At 29.4% G+C, this 17,190-nt stretch overlaps 3 protein-coding genes across 5 annotated transcripts; 1 reads left to right on the forward strand and 2 right to left on the reverse strand.

Annotated features, from left to right (window-relative positions):
- The first annotated feature begins 2,123 nt into the window (after window positions 1-2,123).
- LOC143190884 (luciferin sulfotransferase) lies at window positions 2,124-15,977 on the forward strand. Of its 2 annotated transcripts, XM_076395455.1 has the most exons (8): window positions 2,124-2,348; window positions 2,405-2,574; window positions 2,670-2,891; window positions 9,607-9,854; window positions 9,919-10,015; window positions 10,068-10,248; window positions 11,274-11,394; window positions 11,451-15,977. In XM_076395455.1, the coding sequence occupies exons 4-8, from the start codon at window positions 9,653-9,655 to the stop codon at window positions 11,846-11,848; spliced, it is 999 nt and encodes a 332-aa protein (XP_076251570.1). In that variant the 5' UTR covers window positions 2,124-2,348; window positions 2,405-2,574; window positions 2,670-2,891; window positions 9,607-9,652; the 3' UTR covers window positions 11,849-15,977. The 2 variants fall into 2 exon arrangements, with proteins under 2 accessions (XP_076251570.1, XP_076251569.1); XM_076395454.1 differs by lacking the exons at window positions 2,124-2,348; window positions 2,405-2,574; window positions 2,670-2,891 and adding an exon at window positions 5,650-6,038.
- On the reverse strand, window positions 4,719-8,846 carry LOC143190886 (luciferin sulfotransferase). The gene is made up of 5 exons (XM_076395458.1): window positions 8,802-8,846; window positions 7,395-7,597; window positions 6,526-6,625; window positions 6,136-6,385; window positions 4,719-5,597 (listed from the first exon to the last, which is right to left on the reverse strand). Exons 2-5 carry the CDS (start codon window positions 7,549-7,551, stop codon window positions 5,079-5,081), a joined length of 1,026 nt encoding a protein of 341 aa, XP_076251573.1. The 5' UTR covers window positions 7,552-7,597; window positions 8,802-8,846; the 3' UTR covers window positions 4,719-5,078.
- LOC143190885 (acyl-CoA Delta-9 desaturase) lies at window positions 13,199-16,758 on the reverse strand. Of its 2 annotated transcripts, none has more exons than XM_076395456.1 (6): window positions 16,610-16,758; window positions 16,268-16,543; window positions 15,829-15,977; window positions 15,329-15,516; window positions 15,096-15,278; window positions 13,199-13,595 (listed from the first exon to the last, which is right to left on the reverse strand). In XM_076395456.1, exons 2-6 carry the CDS (start codon window positions 16,527-16,529, stop codon window positions 13,337-13,339), a joined length of 1,041 nt encoding a protein of 346 aa, XP_076251571.1. In that variant the 5' UTR covers window positions 16,530-16,543; window positions 16,610-16,758; the 3' UTR covers window positions 13,199-13,336. The 2 variants fall into 2 exon arrangements, with proteins under 2 accessions (XP_076251571.1, XP_076251572.1); XM_076395457.1 differs by having other exon boundaries at window positions 16,268-16,537; window positions 16,610-16,683.
- Window positions 16,759-17,190: the final 432 nt, after the last annotated feature.

Consider the following 17,190-nt stretch of genomic DNA (forward strand, 5'->3'; position numbering starts at 1 on the left):
TGATAAAGCACATGGAGAAACATCAGTAATTATCCGTAAAAACATAGAACACTGTGAAAGAGAAAAACTCAGCGAGGAATATTTACAAGCCACTAGTGTAACTATTAAAGAAGTGCATGGGCCATTAACAATTAGTGCTATATATTGTCCACAATGAAGGGCACATAATTTACAGCATATTTCTACTGGTGAGCCAACATATTGGCCGTCAGATAGAAATAAAATTTCCGGTACCATAGACTTTTGTGTTACAAAAGATGTTGATAGCAAAACGTGCAAAGCTGAATCATGCTTCGATGTATCAACTGATCACTCACCAGTTATTATAACAGTGAACTCAAATATTCTCAACAAAACAAAATCACCTTCTTCGCATAACACTAAAACCAACTGGTCATTATTTAGAGAAATATGAGAGAGTTTGTTATCACTAAATTTATCTCTCAAAACAGAAAGAGATACAGAAATAGCAGCTAAAAATATGACAAAAACTATACAAGAGGCCGCACGGTACGCAACACCTAATAGAGCGATATATCAAAAGTTTAATTATACTTATATTTCATCTACAATTAAACAAAAAATTGCTGAAAATAGAAAAGTGCGAAAGACCTGGAAACAAATCAGAGCAGAAGAAAACAAAAGAAAAATCAACAAGGCCACAAAAGAGCTGAAAGTGCTAATAAATATGGAACAAAATCAAGGAATTCAAAACTATTTAGAAAACTTAACGCCAACTGATGCAACGGAATATTCTCTGTGGAAATTAACAAAAAGGATTAAAAAACCTCAACAACATAATCCACCCATTAAAATTGACAATACCTGGGCTAGGAACGATAAAGATAATGCGGAAGTTTTCTCTAAAAACTTAAAAACCGTATTTAATCCGCACCCATCTGAAATACCCGTAACAGAAGAAAATAACATAATTGACTTTCTTAACACTCCTCAAATGGATCTGCCACATACGAAATTTACTGTTAAGGAAGTAGAATATACCATACTAATTACTGGAAGAATCTTGGAAGAGCTCTCAGTAAACTGCATCAAATTAATAACATTCATATTTAATGCCATCCTAAGACTTAATTATTTTCCTAGCACTTGGAAAGTGGCTCAAATCATTATTCTTAAACCTAGGAAAAAATCAGAAGACGTCTCCTCTTATCGTCCTATAAGCCTGTTACCTATCATCTCAAAACTTTTCGAAAAACTAAACATTAAGAGATTAAAATTAGTCGCAGAGGAGAGAAATATTATTCCAGACCATCAATTTGGCTTCCGTAATAAACACAAACACGGAACAACACTGGATTTTTGACAAGCCCATAAAATGACACTACGTAAATTATATCAGTTATGCGTAAAATATTCCTCTATACCCGCAACATCTGTCCCCACGGAACGAGTTTTTTCAAAATCTGGACAAATAATTAACGATCGAAGATATCGGCTCACGGGAGAAAAGTTGAACATAATAATATTCCTCAACAGTAATTTAAACATATTTCCGTTAAAAAATAAATAAAACTTTTATTTAAAAAGGGTCTGGTAGTTATTGTATGATTATTTTTGGTTCGTCATGGATTAGAATTTTCAATTAGCTATACGTTTACCTTTTATTTAGTATTTATGCTTATTGAACATCTTTAGTTTTTAGGTTTTGTTGTTTTGTACTATTTATATTTATTATACTATGTTATTTAAAAATAGCAATTAATATATTAAAACACGATAAAACATTTGTGGTGTTATTTTCCATTCCTTTTTAGAAATCCACAGAACATTCAGTATAAAAGTATTCCTACTTCCTTTAAAATTAATAGAAATTAGAACATTTTTTTCCTTTCTTTTTTAAATTTAGCACGTTAATGAATATATTTACATCTCTGTCTCGGTTATACAAGCCTTGGAAAATGTAAACACATTTAATATTAACTCCTACTAGCATTTATCTCCGTCCTTTCCTATCTCACAATTTATACAGGCAAGAATTCGTACATCTTCGTCTGAATCATGAAAAAAAAAACCGTCGAACCGCCCTATTTTTTGACTATCGACTGTTTCGACTGTTTTCAGTCGATAGTTCCGAACGCTATTTATAACCATACTTTTCACGATGGCATGCCAAAATGCCAAAATAAAATGTCTTGTGAGTAATTTTTTGAAGGTACGTGTGGTGTTCTTTTCCTAAAAAAGCAATGTTTATTGCTAAAATAATATGTACCGTCTAATCGTTTTTAAAAGAATATCAAATTATTGTATGACCGGTAACATAATAAATAAAGTTATGATAAGGAAGAAAATACGAATAATATTAAAATTCAACTTGTTTGAGGTTTATGGTAAGAATATAACATAAAACTCTTATGTTTATACGGCTTTAGTATTCTATTTATAGATTCGTGAAGTTATTTCAAACATTTACAATTTTGTAACGATTACAAACTTATCCAAAGTCACCAGAAGATATATTCAGTCCTAAGAGAAAAGAATGTATATGTGTAAATTTCACTATGAGTTACACATAATAAAATCAGTCAGGGATACTGACAGAAATTTTATAAACAGGTATGAATTTGTATTTACTGCATGATGTATTTTGTATATATTTTATTACTATTTTAAAGGTGAAATATTTGTCAACTGGGTTTAAATTATTTCAGACACAATAGCTAAGTAGTATGAAAAAATAAAAGCTGACAAGTGTAAAACTTTTTGGATGGAAGAGCCATAGTCCTTATAAGAGCATATTATGCTAGTACCTTTTCAAATTATAATGTAAAAAATAAACTTGCTAACAAGCACATTTGGGGCATATCTTGGAAAAACTGAAGAAGTAACACCTTGATACTGGTGATATATCTGCTGTCTAACGAATAATATAGGTAAGTGACTCTTTCTATAATACTACTGTGTTTAACGAGTTTTACTTTACGTTTTATGTCGAAAATATGGTTCTTTTTGGAAACAAGCTAAGAACTTATGATTGAGTATAGTGAGTTTAATGGGTGGTTATTTTTACATATTAATGTGTTTGTCACATTTTTAAATGTTCGCATTGTTGCAAATAAAATTAGTTGTCAATTTTAATATTTTCATGTTGTTAATAATTATTTTATATGAGATTATTATTAAACAGCTTTTCACTCACCAGTTGTGAAATACTTTTTCCATATTATTTCACAAATTTTGTACTATGGAGAGTATCAATAAATGTAATTCCCTTCAATCAATGATAAGAAAAACAATTCATGATTTTTACACGTTTTTTTGTAATTACCATTTTTAAAATAGAAATCAAAGTTAAATATTATTTTAGATCGACGGAAGAATTGACAGGAGGTTAATTAATATTAGGTTAAGGTAAAGGAAGTACGGTAGCGCTGTGGAAGTGGTACTGTTACAAGGAGGTAGAGAAAAGAGAAGAGAACGAGACGTCGTCGTGGTAGTCTTTTATAGTCGGGAACCGCATCCACCAGCGTGCCAACCTTATTTTCTATGCCTTTTCTTAATCTACCGCTATTTGCCTTGTGTCCCACATGAGGACTAAAAACTCACCAAAGGAGAAATTATTCATTCAAAAACATTCATTTTAACCTGTGATGTACAAATTATTGTATTCATTACTTGTCATATTTGATTACAGCTTTGTTACAAAATGATTTACTAATCAAACCTGAAATCTATTAGAAGTTAATGCTAATAGAATTTACAGAAAAATCTTAGTAAATTTTACTATTACCTCTAATACAATGATATGCTATATCTACAAAACCTTATCAGTTACTCCCGTTTCTTAAGCAAGAGAAATTTCTCTTAGCTGTTCTGAGTTCACCATATATTAAATTAATTAAAATTCTTAAAATTAAAAGGGATTGATTGATGTTTCAGTCTAAAAAGCTGCTTGCGAAAATCTAAACACCTTGTAAACAGAGCACAGACGATTCCTGTTATTCTGCAATTCTGTTAATCTATATTAGGATAAAAATTTCACATTTTTCGTGTTTTTTGTTCACAGCTGAATATACCTTGCAATAAAACGGGCACATTCATATGTTGCCCTAAAAATAATGTAAAATGTAAGTTCATGTGATCATACTTAATCGTTAAATCATAACTACCAACAAAGCGGGAATAACCACATGTAATACAAAATCTTAAACAGTACTGCTTAAAATTAAATAATATTGTTTAATATCTTAACTCTCTTAGTCTCCATGTTAATACCATTTCAAATATAAAACATAAGCACAAATCATTGAAATCTGTATATTTTCTGATTATTGTCTGTATATTTTGTGAAGTTAATAACCAGATTATTATTTAATCTTCCGATTTAAAATTATTCTATGATTGCTCTGCAGCATTTTGGCACAGCGCTGCCAAATTTAAGTCACAACGCAAAATTACAGGTCTGTAGTAAATTTATATACAACAGAAATGGTCAATAATCTACTGTATTAGAATTGGAGCGGACAGCGGATGGGCCAGCTCCAATGGAAGTAGAGTCTAAAATATTTGTTTAATATGTCACCCATCTGGCGGTTATTCCTGGTTGTTGGATTTGGGCCTATTTCGTTTTATTGGAATTTACTTATTTCCAGAGTATATTAGACAAAAATTTTAGACCTATCGGTGCTTCCGTTTTCGTCAAAAAGGGAGACAAAATTTTCGATTGTGTATATATAGATATGATATGACAAAAAAAACTATTAAGGTAATTTAAAATATATTTTTCTAAGAATTAAATATAGAATGTGATTATGAATAGCAAAGAAAGTTAACTATAACTAAACGTTTGAAATTATAAGTAAATTGAATATAAAGTAAATTCGTAATTATTATATTATTTACAATATCAAAATGATACAAAAAGGAATAATAACGTAAAATATATTTTAACCTTGACAGTTCTATTCCGGAAGAATATATTTTCAAAGGTAGTTCCGCTTCAATAGTTAAGCTTGAAATTTTAAGATTTTTACGTTAAATTCTTGTAATCTGACATAAATACATAACAGTTTAAAATCAAGGTCTTTTATTTAAATATTGTCTTGCTTTCCAAATTATGATCAATTTTCAAAATTGATATTCGTACCTCTGGTATTTATTTTTATCCATTCGTCAAATTTTCTAATTACTTCTGCTGTCATAATATTTTTATGATCACCTATGATTCCTTTCCTAATAAAGTGTGTACCAGTTTTTCGGTAATAATCTTTTTCTTCCATGGCGTCTACAAATACTTGTAAATTACAAGACTTATTTTTCTGCATATTTTCGAATGTTAGAAATTTACAAATAGCATAGATGTCATCATCACTTAACATTTTCTCCATAAATATCCCAATTTTTTTAACAATGTCCTCAGGTGATTTTTTTAAGTCTTCATATGTCAGTATAAGAATATTTTCTTCTTCTCGCATTTTCCAAAAACCCAAGTAGTGATTAAATATTGATCCCAATGGAACAGAGTCGTTCATAAATAGCTCACAGAAGTGATTAAAATCTAGATTTAATTTATGAACCAATTTGCAATAGTGATAATATGAAACACATACATCTTTTGGATTTCTCATTATATATATTATCTGAAAATATAGTTAATTAAAAATGTTTTTCGTTTTTCTGTTATAATGTTGCTAATATTAGACACATAAAAAAGTAATCCACGTTTTATGTACTATATAATTCCTTAAGCGATTTTCTAAAACTTTTAGCAAAGCTGGCGCATTACAATCTGTATCACGTAAAACATATATTGAGTGTATACCTTAACAGTTTAATCATCCTTTATAAAAATATAATTAAATCATCATCCCAATCTGTCAATTCATGTGTGTTAACGATCCATTTAGTTTTGGCGTGCCAGTACAATTTTGACAATGAATATCGTTTAGTGATATCGTTAGTTTAGTGTCGTTATTTGGTCAAAAGGTTTGAATGGCTATGGAAATTGGCATCGACATGTGCAAAATGAAACTACATTCAATAACAATATTTCGTAAGCAGGTTGGTTCGTTTAAGAATGGGTACGTACTTTAAGAAATATTTATTATGACGGAGTGTTTAAAATTATATACATTTATTTTATACGCGTGGATTACTATTTGGTACTAATATAATTACCTTTGGTTTAATTTTAAATAATTCGTTAGGCAATAAACCTATTGGCAAATGACTTTTGATGAATCTTGGTGAGGGGATGTTTTCAACATAGTCAATCGAATTTGAAAATAATCGTTCAACTGCATCCCCATCTGTTTTAATGATCTCCTCAAATGGTATATCAGTTTTCTTGAAGAGGGGTAAAGGCAGGCAAGGTTTTTCTGGCATTATCACGTTCTCTCCACTATATGTAATCAAAAATGCCGTTGATCTATAAAAAACTTAGTTATAGTATTATTGTTGATTAATATCTTCATTAAATTAGTACAAAGACTTTGATACAATTATTACTATATATGTTATATGCGACAAAATAATATAGAAATAAAACTAATGGTACTGCATACTCACTCTACGACGGGTGCTCTTTCTTGTTGCAAAATCGTTTCAGCTTGATTAAAATTTAAATTATTTCCAATCAGCCAAACAATTTCTTGTACCCAGGTAGAACCTATATTTAAAGTCAAATTTAAATAATTTCATTTTAAAATTCCAGAAACTATAACAAATATAATAATACGAAAATTTAAAGTTATAGGAAATGTTACAACGCCAACTTAAAAACCCGTAAATTAAACCTTAATGTCTAAATAAAATATATTCTATCACAATTCTTGCTATTTAATATTCAAACCAAATCAACTAAATGAATTTTCAGTCAGTAGGAATTTAGAGTTAAAAAACTAATTTGACATAAATATATGTGAAAGATTTGGAGGAATTTTGGACATCAATGTACAAAATAAAGTATTTAGTAGACACTGAGAGTATTTAGCAACACGAGAAGCTTATATGTTTTATTACATTACTTTTTATATTTGAATATTGAAACATATTGAAATACAAGAATGTAATAAAATTGCATATATAAAAACTCAGTTTACTTTCTATTCTTTTTTTATCTTTCGTTTAGTTACCTTGTTTAATTTTTAATGTGCCGTTATTTTATTTTACATCAGTGGTATAGCTGTTAAATTTTTGTTGTTTAACATTAAATGACTATTAAATTAAATGACACTATTAAAATTCTATGAGTCACCAAATTATTTCTAGGACAATTTGATTATGGTACAGTTTAAAGTAATGCGACATTAAACAAATACCTGAACCTGTGATCTATTGGAAGGCATTTTTTAATTAGTGAGTTGTCTCACTAACAAAAAAGACAGGAAACATTTTCGAATGTTTGTAATAATATTAATGAAGCAATATATTCTTACCGGTTCTTGGATAACTGATGACCCATACGTCATCTTTATATATTGGCGTATTCAATATTCTGTTAGCCATTTCGGAATAAAATGGTGGTAGTAAACAGCTAGTTTTTGATTCCAAAAATCCTTGAAAATTTTTCAATCTAAACACTGCGTCTTTCATGATGATTACGGGCGTTATGCGTTAGATGCAGGGCGGCACTGTCACTCTGTATAATAGAAATTTCCTTGCATTTCTCTTGTTTCGTAATAATTCTTCAAATGCAGTTTCTATGCAAGCAGCTTTCTAATACCATAACGGCAGTTTCAATAAATACTAACACATATGTAATAAGATTGTAATAATCTGTAACCACGTACTCATTTTGATATTATTTACTTTATACAATAGCAGTATAGGCATTTTATAACAATTACTAATTCATTATGTTTTTAAATATTATGACACTTTCAATGTTAAGGCTTTCGTCGCAGTTCTATAAAAACGATTCATGCTTGAGTAAAGTTGTTTCTATTAAGATCGGTTAAGGTCATCAACGAAAACTACTGCTTGAAAGTATCTATTTGTTATAATTATTTCTATTAGTAATATTATCTATAATAAAATGTTCAGTTTGAAATGATTATTAAATACATACAATAAATAAAAATTATGTTATTACGAAATAATAAGGTTTTTTGTTTTTATTTTAAAAATATTTCAGAGAATTAGACTGAATATTTGTAAATTGTATTATAGTTTTAATAAACCCAATTAGCGTGTAAACTACTGACTCTGCTGCATTATTATACAGTTCAAAGAATGGAATCATTTCAAAGATGGTTAACAAATGTAGTCTCAAACCTTTATGTATTACTTGGTAAGATATTTTGAGCACTCTGCAACATATGAGACACCTAGAGGTAACCAGAGATTGCGCTACAACTATGTTGTATATATCAAACAAATGTATGTTATATTATAATTTGAGCATACAATTCGAGCAACATCTACTTGCAGCTGTCGGAAACTTTGAAGAACTTACAGCTCGCTCAGAAAAGCGGATGAGAGAGCAAATATATACTTGAAATGACAATTATATGGAATATCAAAGTGAAAATAAAGTAAATTAGTGTATATTAACTCGAAGCTTTCAAGATAGTTATAGATATAAATAATTATGATTGCAACAAACAAATTGTGGTGATATTAAGATAAACAAAATTAAAAATTCACTAATTGATTAATTGCGGATTAACTCGAAGCTCTCAAGATAGTTATAGATATAAATAATTATGATTGCAACAAACAAATTGTGGTAAATTGTGGTGATATTAAGATAAACAAAATTCGAAAAATTCACCTTCTTTCTCTAGAAAACATTAATTAAATTCAGTTTAGTTAATTAGGTATTGTTTATAATAATTACTTACGTTGGTGGAATGCTGATATAATTACTTCAATATGTAGCCGTTCGATAATTGGACAATACATAGTTGGTAAGTTTAAATTTCGTAATGTAATAAGTTTCGCATTATTAACATAAGTATACAAGTATAACGACCGTTGTATTAACTGTTCCTAATAAATATACAAATATTAAGAGCGGAAAACATCAACTATATGTAAAGGTTTCGTTAAACTTTTTTTTATAAATCGATAGTTTAGTTTTTATAATATAATAGTAAAAATGTTTGTTTTATTATATTAGAACAATTTTCTTTATCCAAACTGCAACTTTTACATCGCTAAGTGGATTGTAAACAATTAAGACTACTCTATGTAGTACTATTGTTGTATGAAACTACTGATATAGTTATAATAAATAGTGTTATGTACATAATTAAAAATAAGAATATATAGATACCGCATATTTTTACTAAGCAATGTTTATCTGAATTGCGGCTCTAGAGTACGGCTTCAAGAGCAATTCTCATGAGAATATCCTTCGAATATAATAATAGCTCTTTAAAAAAAACTTTTAAAAAGACTTTTTGAAAAAATCATCTGAAATAACGACAAAAAAATATAATATACATTTTTTAAAAGAGAAACAACATTATAATATATAAAGTAGCTTTTTGAGATTTTAATTTTTTATCTTTGCGGATAAATAATACTATTACATAAAAGTGAATATTTCATTTACTTGCCCCTACCATATTGATGACTGTGGTGCTTGTATAAATTGCTATTGAATGGGAAAATTAAATTAGTCTTGTATTGGTACTTTTACAGTTGTGGTTCAATATTGATTATTTTATTGCGAATTTTGTTCGCGAATATGGTTGTCGATACTATAGAAATAATGGAGAATGCAAGATACGATGCTATTTTAATGAAAAACTTCACTAGCCGCTTTCGAAAAGGATATGTTACTGTGGATGGTGTCACCATGCCTCTTCGGTTTAAAGAGATGCAAGAAGAAATTTCTAATTGGGATACAAATGAAGAGGATGTCTGGATTTGCAGTTTTCCCAAAACTGGTAAAAATTATATTTGATCTTTTTTAAAAGATCATTACATGGTTATATATGTTTCATTTTATAGGTACTACTTGGACTCAAGAAATGGCTTGGATGATAATGAATGATCTCGATTTCGAAACCGGGAAAATAAATTTAGGTGCTCGATCACCTTTTCTAGAGTATGGGTGTTTTTTTAATTAGAGATTAGTAGGTCTTAAAGGGTCTTTTTAGAGTTTCGGCATTATTCGACTACAGAGACTTGGCTGCCGATATCAAAGACTTCGAAGTACCTCCGTTTTTAAACGATTCTCTACAATTTGTCAAAGACCAAAAGAATCCAGTTTGCATTAAGACACATTTACCGTACAATCTTTTACCAAAACAAATACAAAAGAGAGCCAAAAATCCTAAGGTAAGAAGTATAAAAAAAATAAAAATAATAAATTCTGATTTTTTTGCTTTAATTTTAAAGAATGCGTTATATTTTTAATTGTAGTTTTATCTTTTTTTTTTTGTTTATTTTGTTTTTTTTTTGTAAATTCAATATATGTTTGGTATAATTAAAAATTGCATTTAATACCTTAATATGTTAAAAAATAATAATGAGACTATCATATCAGGATCAGAAACGAATTAGTATTATTTTGCCTACTGAATTTGCTTTTATTAAAAGAAATCGAAACAAGCAAGGTTCAATGTAAATATATTGTATTACAACGTTTGTTTTTCTGTCTTTCTGCATCTCGTGTTATTGTATCCGTATGCTATTCATAGCGTAATAATGCTATTTTTGAATGATCTACCAATTTTCGCAATTTTTCAATGATAATGAGAACTTCTTTAACTTCTTTCGGAAATATGAATTAACTTTACCTTGTATCGATAGCACGATCGATATACAAATGATAATCAGAAAAGTGTAAGAACTTCCCAGTCTGTTACTTGCTATTTCCAGATCCTTTCTGAATCATTATCTTCATTCTCATTTCTCAATTATTATCAATAGTTACAGGGTATATATTTAAATATTCTTCCCCAGATCAGTCCAGAAATATTCGACCGGATCCATTCCGACATCGATTACTGTAAACCCTTACTCTCGATCAGTGACTTTTTGTTTCCGATCCTGCATCCGAATGTGTTGTTTCTTAATAATTGTTCAATTAAACTGTTTCATTGACATTGGTAAATATTAATTACTCTCATTTCATCTTCTGAATAGGCGTTTATTAAGACCAATTGAAGAAAGTTAATTTTAATAAAAACATTTTATATAATTTTTTGTAACTTTTTATGACAACATAATGATTTAGCGTCGATACAACAATGTTGGTTTTAAGATATGCGATTCATCAATTTGCAGAAGTAACAATCATTTGATACCATTCATTAATTAAACTGGAAATTCAGTGATCTATCTAATGTATTGCTTTTTAGATAATATACGTGGCGAGAAATCCAAAAGATACTTGTTTATCGTACTACCATCATGCCAAATTACTGGAAGGATATACTGGTGATTTTGACGAGTTTTGTAAACTGTTTTTAGCTAATAAAGGTAATATACATTGTAAAAAATAAAAGGTGATATATCACAGTTTAAATTTATTTCAGTTTGTTTCGCGCCTTATTGGAAACATTTACTACAATTTTGGGACAGACGATATGATGACAATATTCTCTTCCTGAAGTACGAAGACATGAAGAAAGATCTGCCTTCCGCTATCCGACAAACAGCCGCATTCCTTAACAAGGGACTGACGGAAAATCAAATCGACAGCTTGACATACCATTTGAGCTTTGATAGCATGAAAAACAACCCAGCTGTCAATTACGAGTTGGTCACCGAACTCAATAAAAAATATAAACTTATTGAGTACGAAGGCGCTTTCATGAGATCGGGATCAGTTGGTGGATATAAAGCATGCATGTCGCCTGATATCATTGAAGAATTTGATCGGTGGATATATACCAACACTAAGAATACAGATTTTCACTATTATTCGAACTGATAAATATGAAATGAAATATGTTTACTTTAAACCTTAACGAACAAAATTAGCATTCTAATAGTGAATTGCACGTGCGTCCTTGATTTAAATATATACCTGTCGTTCTAGGTTTATTTTATTATTATTTGCTGTTATCATAGGAATAAGCTAAAATATACTATTCAAATTACATAACATTTTTTAAATCATTATCGGTTTTACCTGACTACGCATTATTGTGTGTTTAATTTAGTTTAATATTTTATTGTATGGCCGCATATATGTTTTGTTTAATTGTCTGTTTGAACAGAGAAATTGTTTGGTGTGTGGACTCTATAGCACTCACAATACATAGTTGTAAATGTGATAACAATGTCAATGAACCGTGTCTGGATCCAAAAGTTCACAAATTCTAAGATTGGCATAACATTTTATTGATGGTGATTGAAATTATTCACGTATATAACGTAGAATCCCTGTATAAGAAGATGGTAAAATTGTTAGTATTCGAATCTTACTTTTCTTAATGCCCTTCATAATTATACCTAGCAAATGTTTTTATTTCAATTGTTCTATTTCGGATTTACTATATTTTTATTTTAATATAGTGTCATTATATTTATGTGGCATGTATCATTGTGATGTTTCTTCTTTCTTTTTTTTCCACCCCTCGCTTGATGTTTTCTTTATAATTAAATAACATCGTAGCGTCGATAATAATTTCTAGGAAGTTTACCAATCTATCGTTTCTTGGATAAAGAGTGTGGTGGAATGACCTTCTGGAATATCAATTTTCAATGCGTAATGATTATTAACTGAGTTACCACATGATGCTATCTTGATATCAAATATGTTGTATATGATATTATTTTTCAAATACACTATAGCTTCACTGAATAAAGATCACCACAGATATGCAATTTTAAAATAATCTGTTCGGAAAAAAATAATTTAAATATTCGTTAACAGTTATGGTTGTATTTTACGTAGAATACTTCATTTAATCGTGGGAATCTGTTTTAAAAGTGGGGTTCATATATAGTTGTAATATATTTTCTGGTTTTGCCTACTAAGCAAATATTCTTATTTTACTTTTAAGTGACAAAAAAACCAATGAGGGTTATCGATGTGGGATCCTTTTTTACAAAAGGATCCCATATCGATAACCTTTAGTAAATTTATTACTGCTCTGCTAACGTAATAAGTTTTATAATTACTTACAAAACAGTATTCGGATAGGTAATTAAAAGAGGCCCTGGACTGAATAAATTGCACCATGCAAGGGTAAAAAATGGACCGCCAATATTATATATTTTATTAAATATACAAATTTAATTTATTGTATATCGTTGTTAATCACTTTTTATAGAATTAAACGGTTACATATATTTATTGAAATAAATAATTTATTTAATTACATCTATTAATTTAAATTATTTTGTGTTTACCTAGCTACGAGCAATGTGTTTATACACTACGCATATAGTTATGTCTATAAAGTAATTAAACTTAAAATTGGTCGGTGTTTTTCCATGAACCATCTCCCGTACGCGAAATTCGATTTTTGATCATCGGTCTTGACGCTGTTCTAAGTTCGAAGGCCCAACCTATCTTAGCCATTATGTCTATGAAGCAAGTGGTGCTGTTTAATGTGTAGTCTCCTAATTCTGCGGCTTTATAATCCCATGGGAAAACGTGATGATAGTTATGCCATCCCTCTCCACCAGTGGCTATTGAAACAAATTTGTTTTCGGTAGGTCTAATATTCCTAAAATAAACCATGTAATAAATAACTTGCCTTATTTGTTTAATAGAAGTACTGCCAAATTTTATTGTCTCCAATTGCTATGTCTTAGTCGAATAGTAATATGGGAAACGGGCAGAAGAATTGGCAAAATAAGCCTTATTTTCTATAATTCAGTTATGCAGCATTCAATCATTCTCCACGATGATATTCGCATTGCAGAACTATATTACCTGGGAATCAATGAAGGAGATATCCAAATATGGACAGCATATAAATTACTCGATATTATATATTTCAACAGCATTAGATTTTCAAGTACTTGGATGAAAGTAATAACCCCAATCCAAGAAGGAAAATATTATCAAAAATTACAGTTTTGCTAACGCTTCTTTTCTCAACACTTATATAGTATTAATTCTGCAGATAACGATGATTATGTTCCAACCAAATACCACTTCCTCTGATCAATGGTGTGTGGTATGTAGGCATTTCGGTTTAACTTTTATAGAGTTTGAATCATTTGATGGATTCTTTGACTGTATCTAGAGTCGAAGATTTCCGAAATAAATTCCACCTAGTGCCCAAAAAATAGGAAAATGTAGCAACTAACAATTAACAATATTATTCCTATATAAGTTCAGGGAAGGACTATATGGCGATAAAATATGAAATAATTGCAAGGAGTATAGTAAAAACAACAATTTTATTTTCCCATATAATTAATCGCTGTCATCCATAGATTAAATGGCAAAGTGATTGATATTTTTGTTGCCTATCAAGTATTTATAGGTATGCACTAATTAAAATTACCGAATATTTGTCTAATACGGTAGAACTAAGTGCTAATGGTAATTTCGAATCGAGTATTTATGGTAAAGTATACTTAAACAATGTCAAGGTCAAACATGTTGTGCGCGAGAATTTGTACGAGTACGTAGTACGAGAATTTTCTTTTATTATTGAGAATGCTAAGGACAAGACGACCTATCTTAGGTCGTCGAAGTCAATCTCATGAGTTCACCGCATTGATAACCAGCGAGAAATATAAAATGTTAATAGTCGTATTCATCACAATTACGTTCAAGTATGACTGGAAGTGCGGTGATTAAACTAAGAATACATATCAAACACAGCATCACAATGAAATTAAGCGATTCTACAGACCCAGTGTTCTTATGATCCAGGAACGAGGAGAATTCTACTACGATCCGTAAATGTCCAAAATAAAATTGAATCGGAAGCCATCTGACGGATTGATCGGATCGGAAAATTGATCGGAGCCATAATATCGTCATCTACTTGACAATACACCTGCTGATGAACATACAAGGAGGTTTAATTCACCGATAATCGAAGAAGTGGCTGTTGTTATTGTTGAAGAAAATTTGCAAAATATATGTAGGTGATAAAAAGTTCAGCGTATCATCAAGTGTAAAACTAAAACTGGTGCAAGAATTGTTGTATTATGGTTCTAATAACTTAAATATGAAACACAAAGCGTATTAGTAAGTTTAAAATTACCTGTCGTACGGTTTCATTCCCCAAATATGAGCTGCGCTGTTAACTAACCATGTTACGTTTAGAGACCATATGTATCTAGTGACTGTTATCAAGAAGGCACTGCCGTATCCTATTCCGATTACGTGGTGTAAAAACCCAACGGGAAATAGAAGTGTTAAAAATAAAGTTACTGGATAGAAATATCTGAAACGAATTATTATATAGTGAATGACAATTTGGTTATGTATTTATACTTTTTCTGAAAATTTACGACTGGATCTTCGACTAGATCGCTCATATCTACTGTTTTGCCTTTCTGTTTTACATCTGGATGTTTCTTGCACAGCAGCCAGCCTATATGGGAAAAGAAGAAACCTCGCGTGGAATTATGTGGATCAGCATTCGTATCAGTAAATTTATGGTGCACCCTGTGATCTCGTACCTATCGAATACATGTTTTTAGATTATTTATTTTAGAAGGAAGTGGTCTACAATTCACTACATAGTTTGCCTTTGCTAGAAAAGTGTCTCATATCTATATCATTTATATCATTATATTTCATTCTATGTCTTGGAAAATGAAGGTGGCTGCATAAATTAAAAAAGTATTTTGTATTTAATTCAAAACTTGCGTAATTTTGGATAAGAAATTATTTATCCGGTATGGAAAATAGTGAGGAATACATACAAAGAAAATGTATTCAATTTTCAAATAAAAATTAACACACTTTTTTAACTATGTGTTTTCTCTTACCCATTCATAGATAGAGTTTTGATGGGCTGATGATTGAGCTAACATAAGAAATATCCTTAACGGTAAGTTTGCCTTATAACAACGGTGTGCCCATAGTCGATGAGCGCCAGCAGTTATACCAAGTCCTCCAAACATCAAATAAATCGAAACTAAAATATTTAAAAATAAGAATAGTTCATTAATTGAAAATAGCACGAATCAAGAACGTGATTGAAATAACATAGGGTATTTAATTTTTATTACCACTACGAGCTTTGACGTGGACAGCTAAATTGGTGTCAAATTTGCTTACTTACCGATGATGGATTGTTCAAAAATCATTTTAAATACATATTTTTTTATTAGGAACACTCTAGGATATATAATAGTTAAATAGCATTATTAAAAAAGAAAACAACAAATGATTGATTCTATAATAATATAGTAATTAAATACTTACAAAATAACAATACTCTCCAACTACTCTTTAGAAGAACGTACAGACCACAAATTGCAGTAATATGAAGAATACTAAATATTACAACATTTAACCAAGCAATTTCTACTTTGTATTCTTTGTTGTCACTAGAAAATGAATTCGACGGCACGTTTTCATTCAAATTTGCATTAAAAATTTTATCTGTTGTTTTTTTAAATATATTTTCTGACGAACTAATGCTGCTATCTTGGTCATTCGACGCATCCAATAGTGCTTCTTTCATATTTAAATCTGAAACTATACAAAGTAAAATTAGTATACTTAATATACTCATTTGAACATAAACGAAAAAAAGTGTCTTACCTAAAATTGCTATAATGTTATTCTGTCTTCACGATAACTTGGTTTGATTTAATGAAAGGTTATTACGGGTCTCATGATATATTTATGGATAAAGAGGAAATGTATAATTTATACGATGATTTTTAAAATAGGTTTTGATTATTTATGACTTATTAATGATATGAATAGATATAAACATTACATAAAAATTAAAAAATTGATTGAAGAAGTCATATTTTTACATGATTGACGCTTGATACATATTCAACATTGTTTTCAATAAATTTCTCAATTTGTACCCTAATAATAAATTATAGCTATGATTTCCTAGCTTTTTGTCATATGTCATATGTTATAGTTATTATTCTGGACATCCTTTGTTACTTTTATTACGGCACTTTGCATTTTGCATTGATGCACAATGTTAATTTAGGTATTTAAAATATAAAAGAATACATAATTTTCAAATTAATTTGGGTTCGTCAGATATTTATGAACAATATATGAATCGTATTTGTATTTTAGTATAAATGTATGTTATTTATTGTGTAAATTTTATTCAAAAATGTATATTACTAAATGATAATTCAAAAAGTAATAAG

Source organism: Rhynchophorus ferrugineus, unplaced genomic scaffold (genome assembly GCF_030347505.1).
Source record: "Rhynchophorus ferrugineus isolate W39M unplaced genomic scaffold, kcgeb_rfMv2 rfM2, whole genome shotgun sequence".
NCBI lineage: Eukaryota > Metazoa > Arthropoda > Insecta > Coleoptera > Curculionidae > Rhynchophorus > Rhynchophorus ferrugineus.

What these genes read in the sequence shown, in the direction of transcription:
- LOC143190884 (XM_076395454.1), top strand. Translation starts at nt 5,950, where the DNA reads ATGGCTATGGAAATTGGCATCGACATGTGCAAAATGAAACTACATTCA. An exon ending in TTGCAGTTTTCCCAAAACTG is followed by an intron (nt 9,855 to 9,918) that starts GTAAAAATTATA and finishes TTCATTTTATAG; the next exon opens with GTACTACTTGGACTCAAGAA. An exon ending in AGAGAGCCAAAAATCCTAAG is followed by an intron (nt 10,249 to 11,273) that starts GTAAGAAGTATA and finishes ATTGCTTTTTAG; the next exon opens with ATAATATACGTGGCGAGAAA.
- LOC143190886 (XM_076395458.1), bottom strand. Translation starts at nt 7,551, where the DNA reads ATGAAAGACGCAGTGTTTAGATTGAAAAATTTTCAAGGATTTTTGGAA. An exon ending in GAAAGAGCACCCGTCGTAGA is followed by an intron (nt 6,386 to 6,525) that starts GTGAGTATGCAG and finishes AGTTTTTTATAG; the next exon opens with ATCAACGGCATTTTTGATTA. An exon ending in TATTTAAAATTAAACCAAAG is followed by an intron (nt 5,598 to 6,135) that starts GTAATTATATTA and finishes CTATATTTTCAG; the next exon opens with ATAATATATATAATGAGAAA.
- LOC143190885 (XM_076395456.1), bottom strand. Translation starts at nt 16,529, where the DNA reads ATGAAAGAAGCACTATTGGATGCGTCGAATGACCAAGATAGCAGCATT. An exon ending in GTCGTAAATTTTCAGAAAAA is followed by an intron (nt 15,279 to 15,328) that starts GTATAAATACAT and finishes AATTCGTTTCAG; the next exon opens with ATATTTCTATCCAGTAACTT. An exon ending in GGAATGAAACCGTACGACAG is followed by an intron (nt 13,596 to 15,095) that starts GTAATTTTAAAC and finishes GGTTTATTTTAG; the next exon opens with GAATATTAGACCTACCGAAA.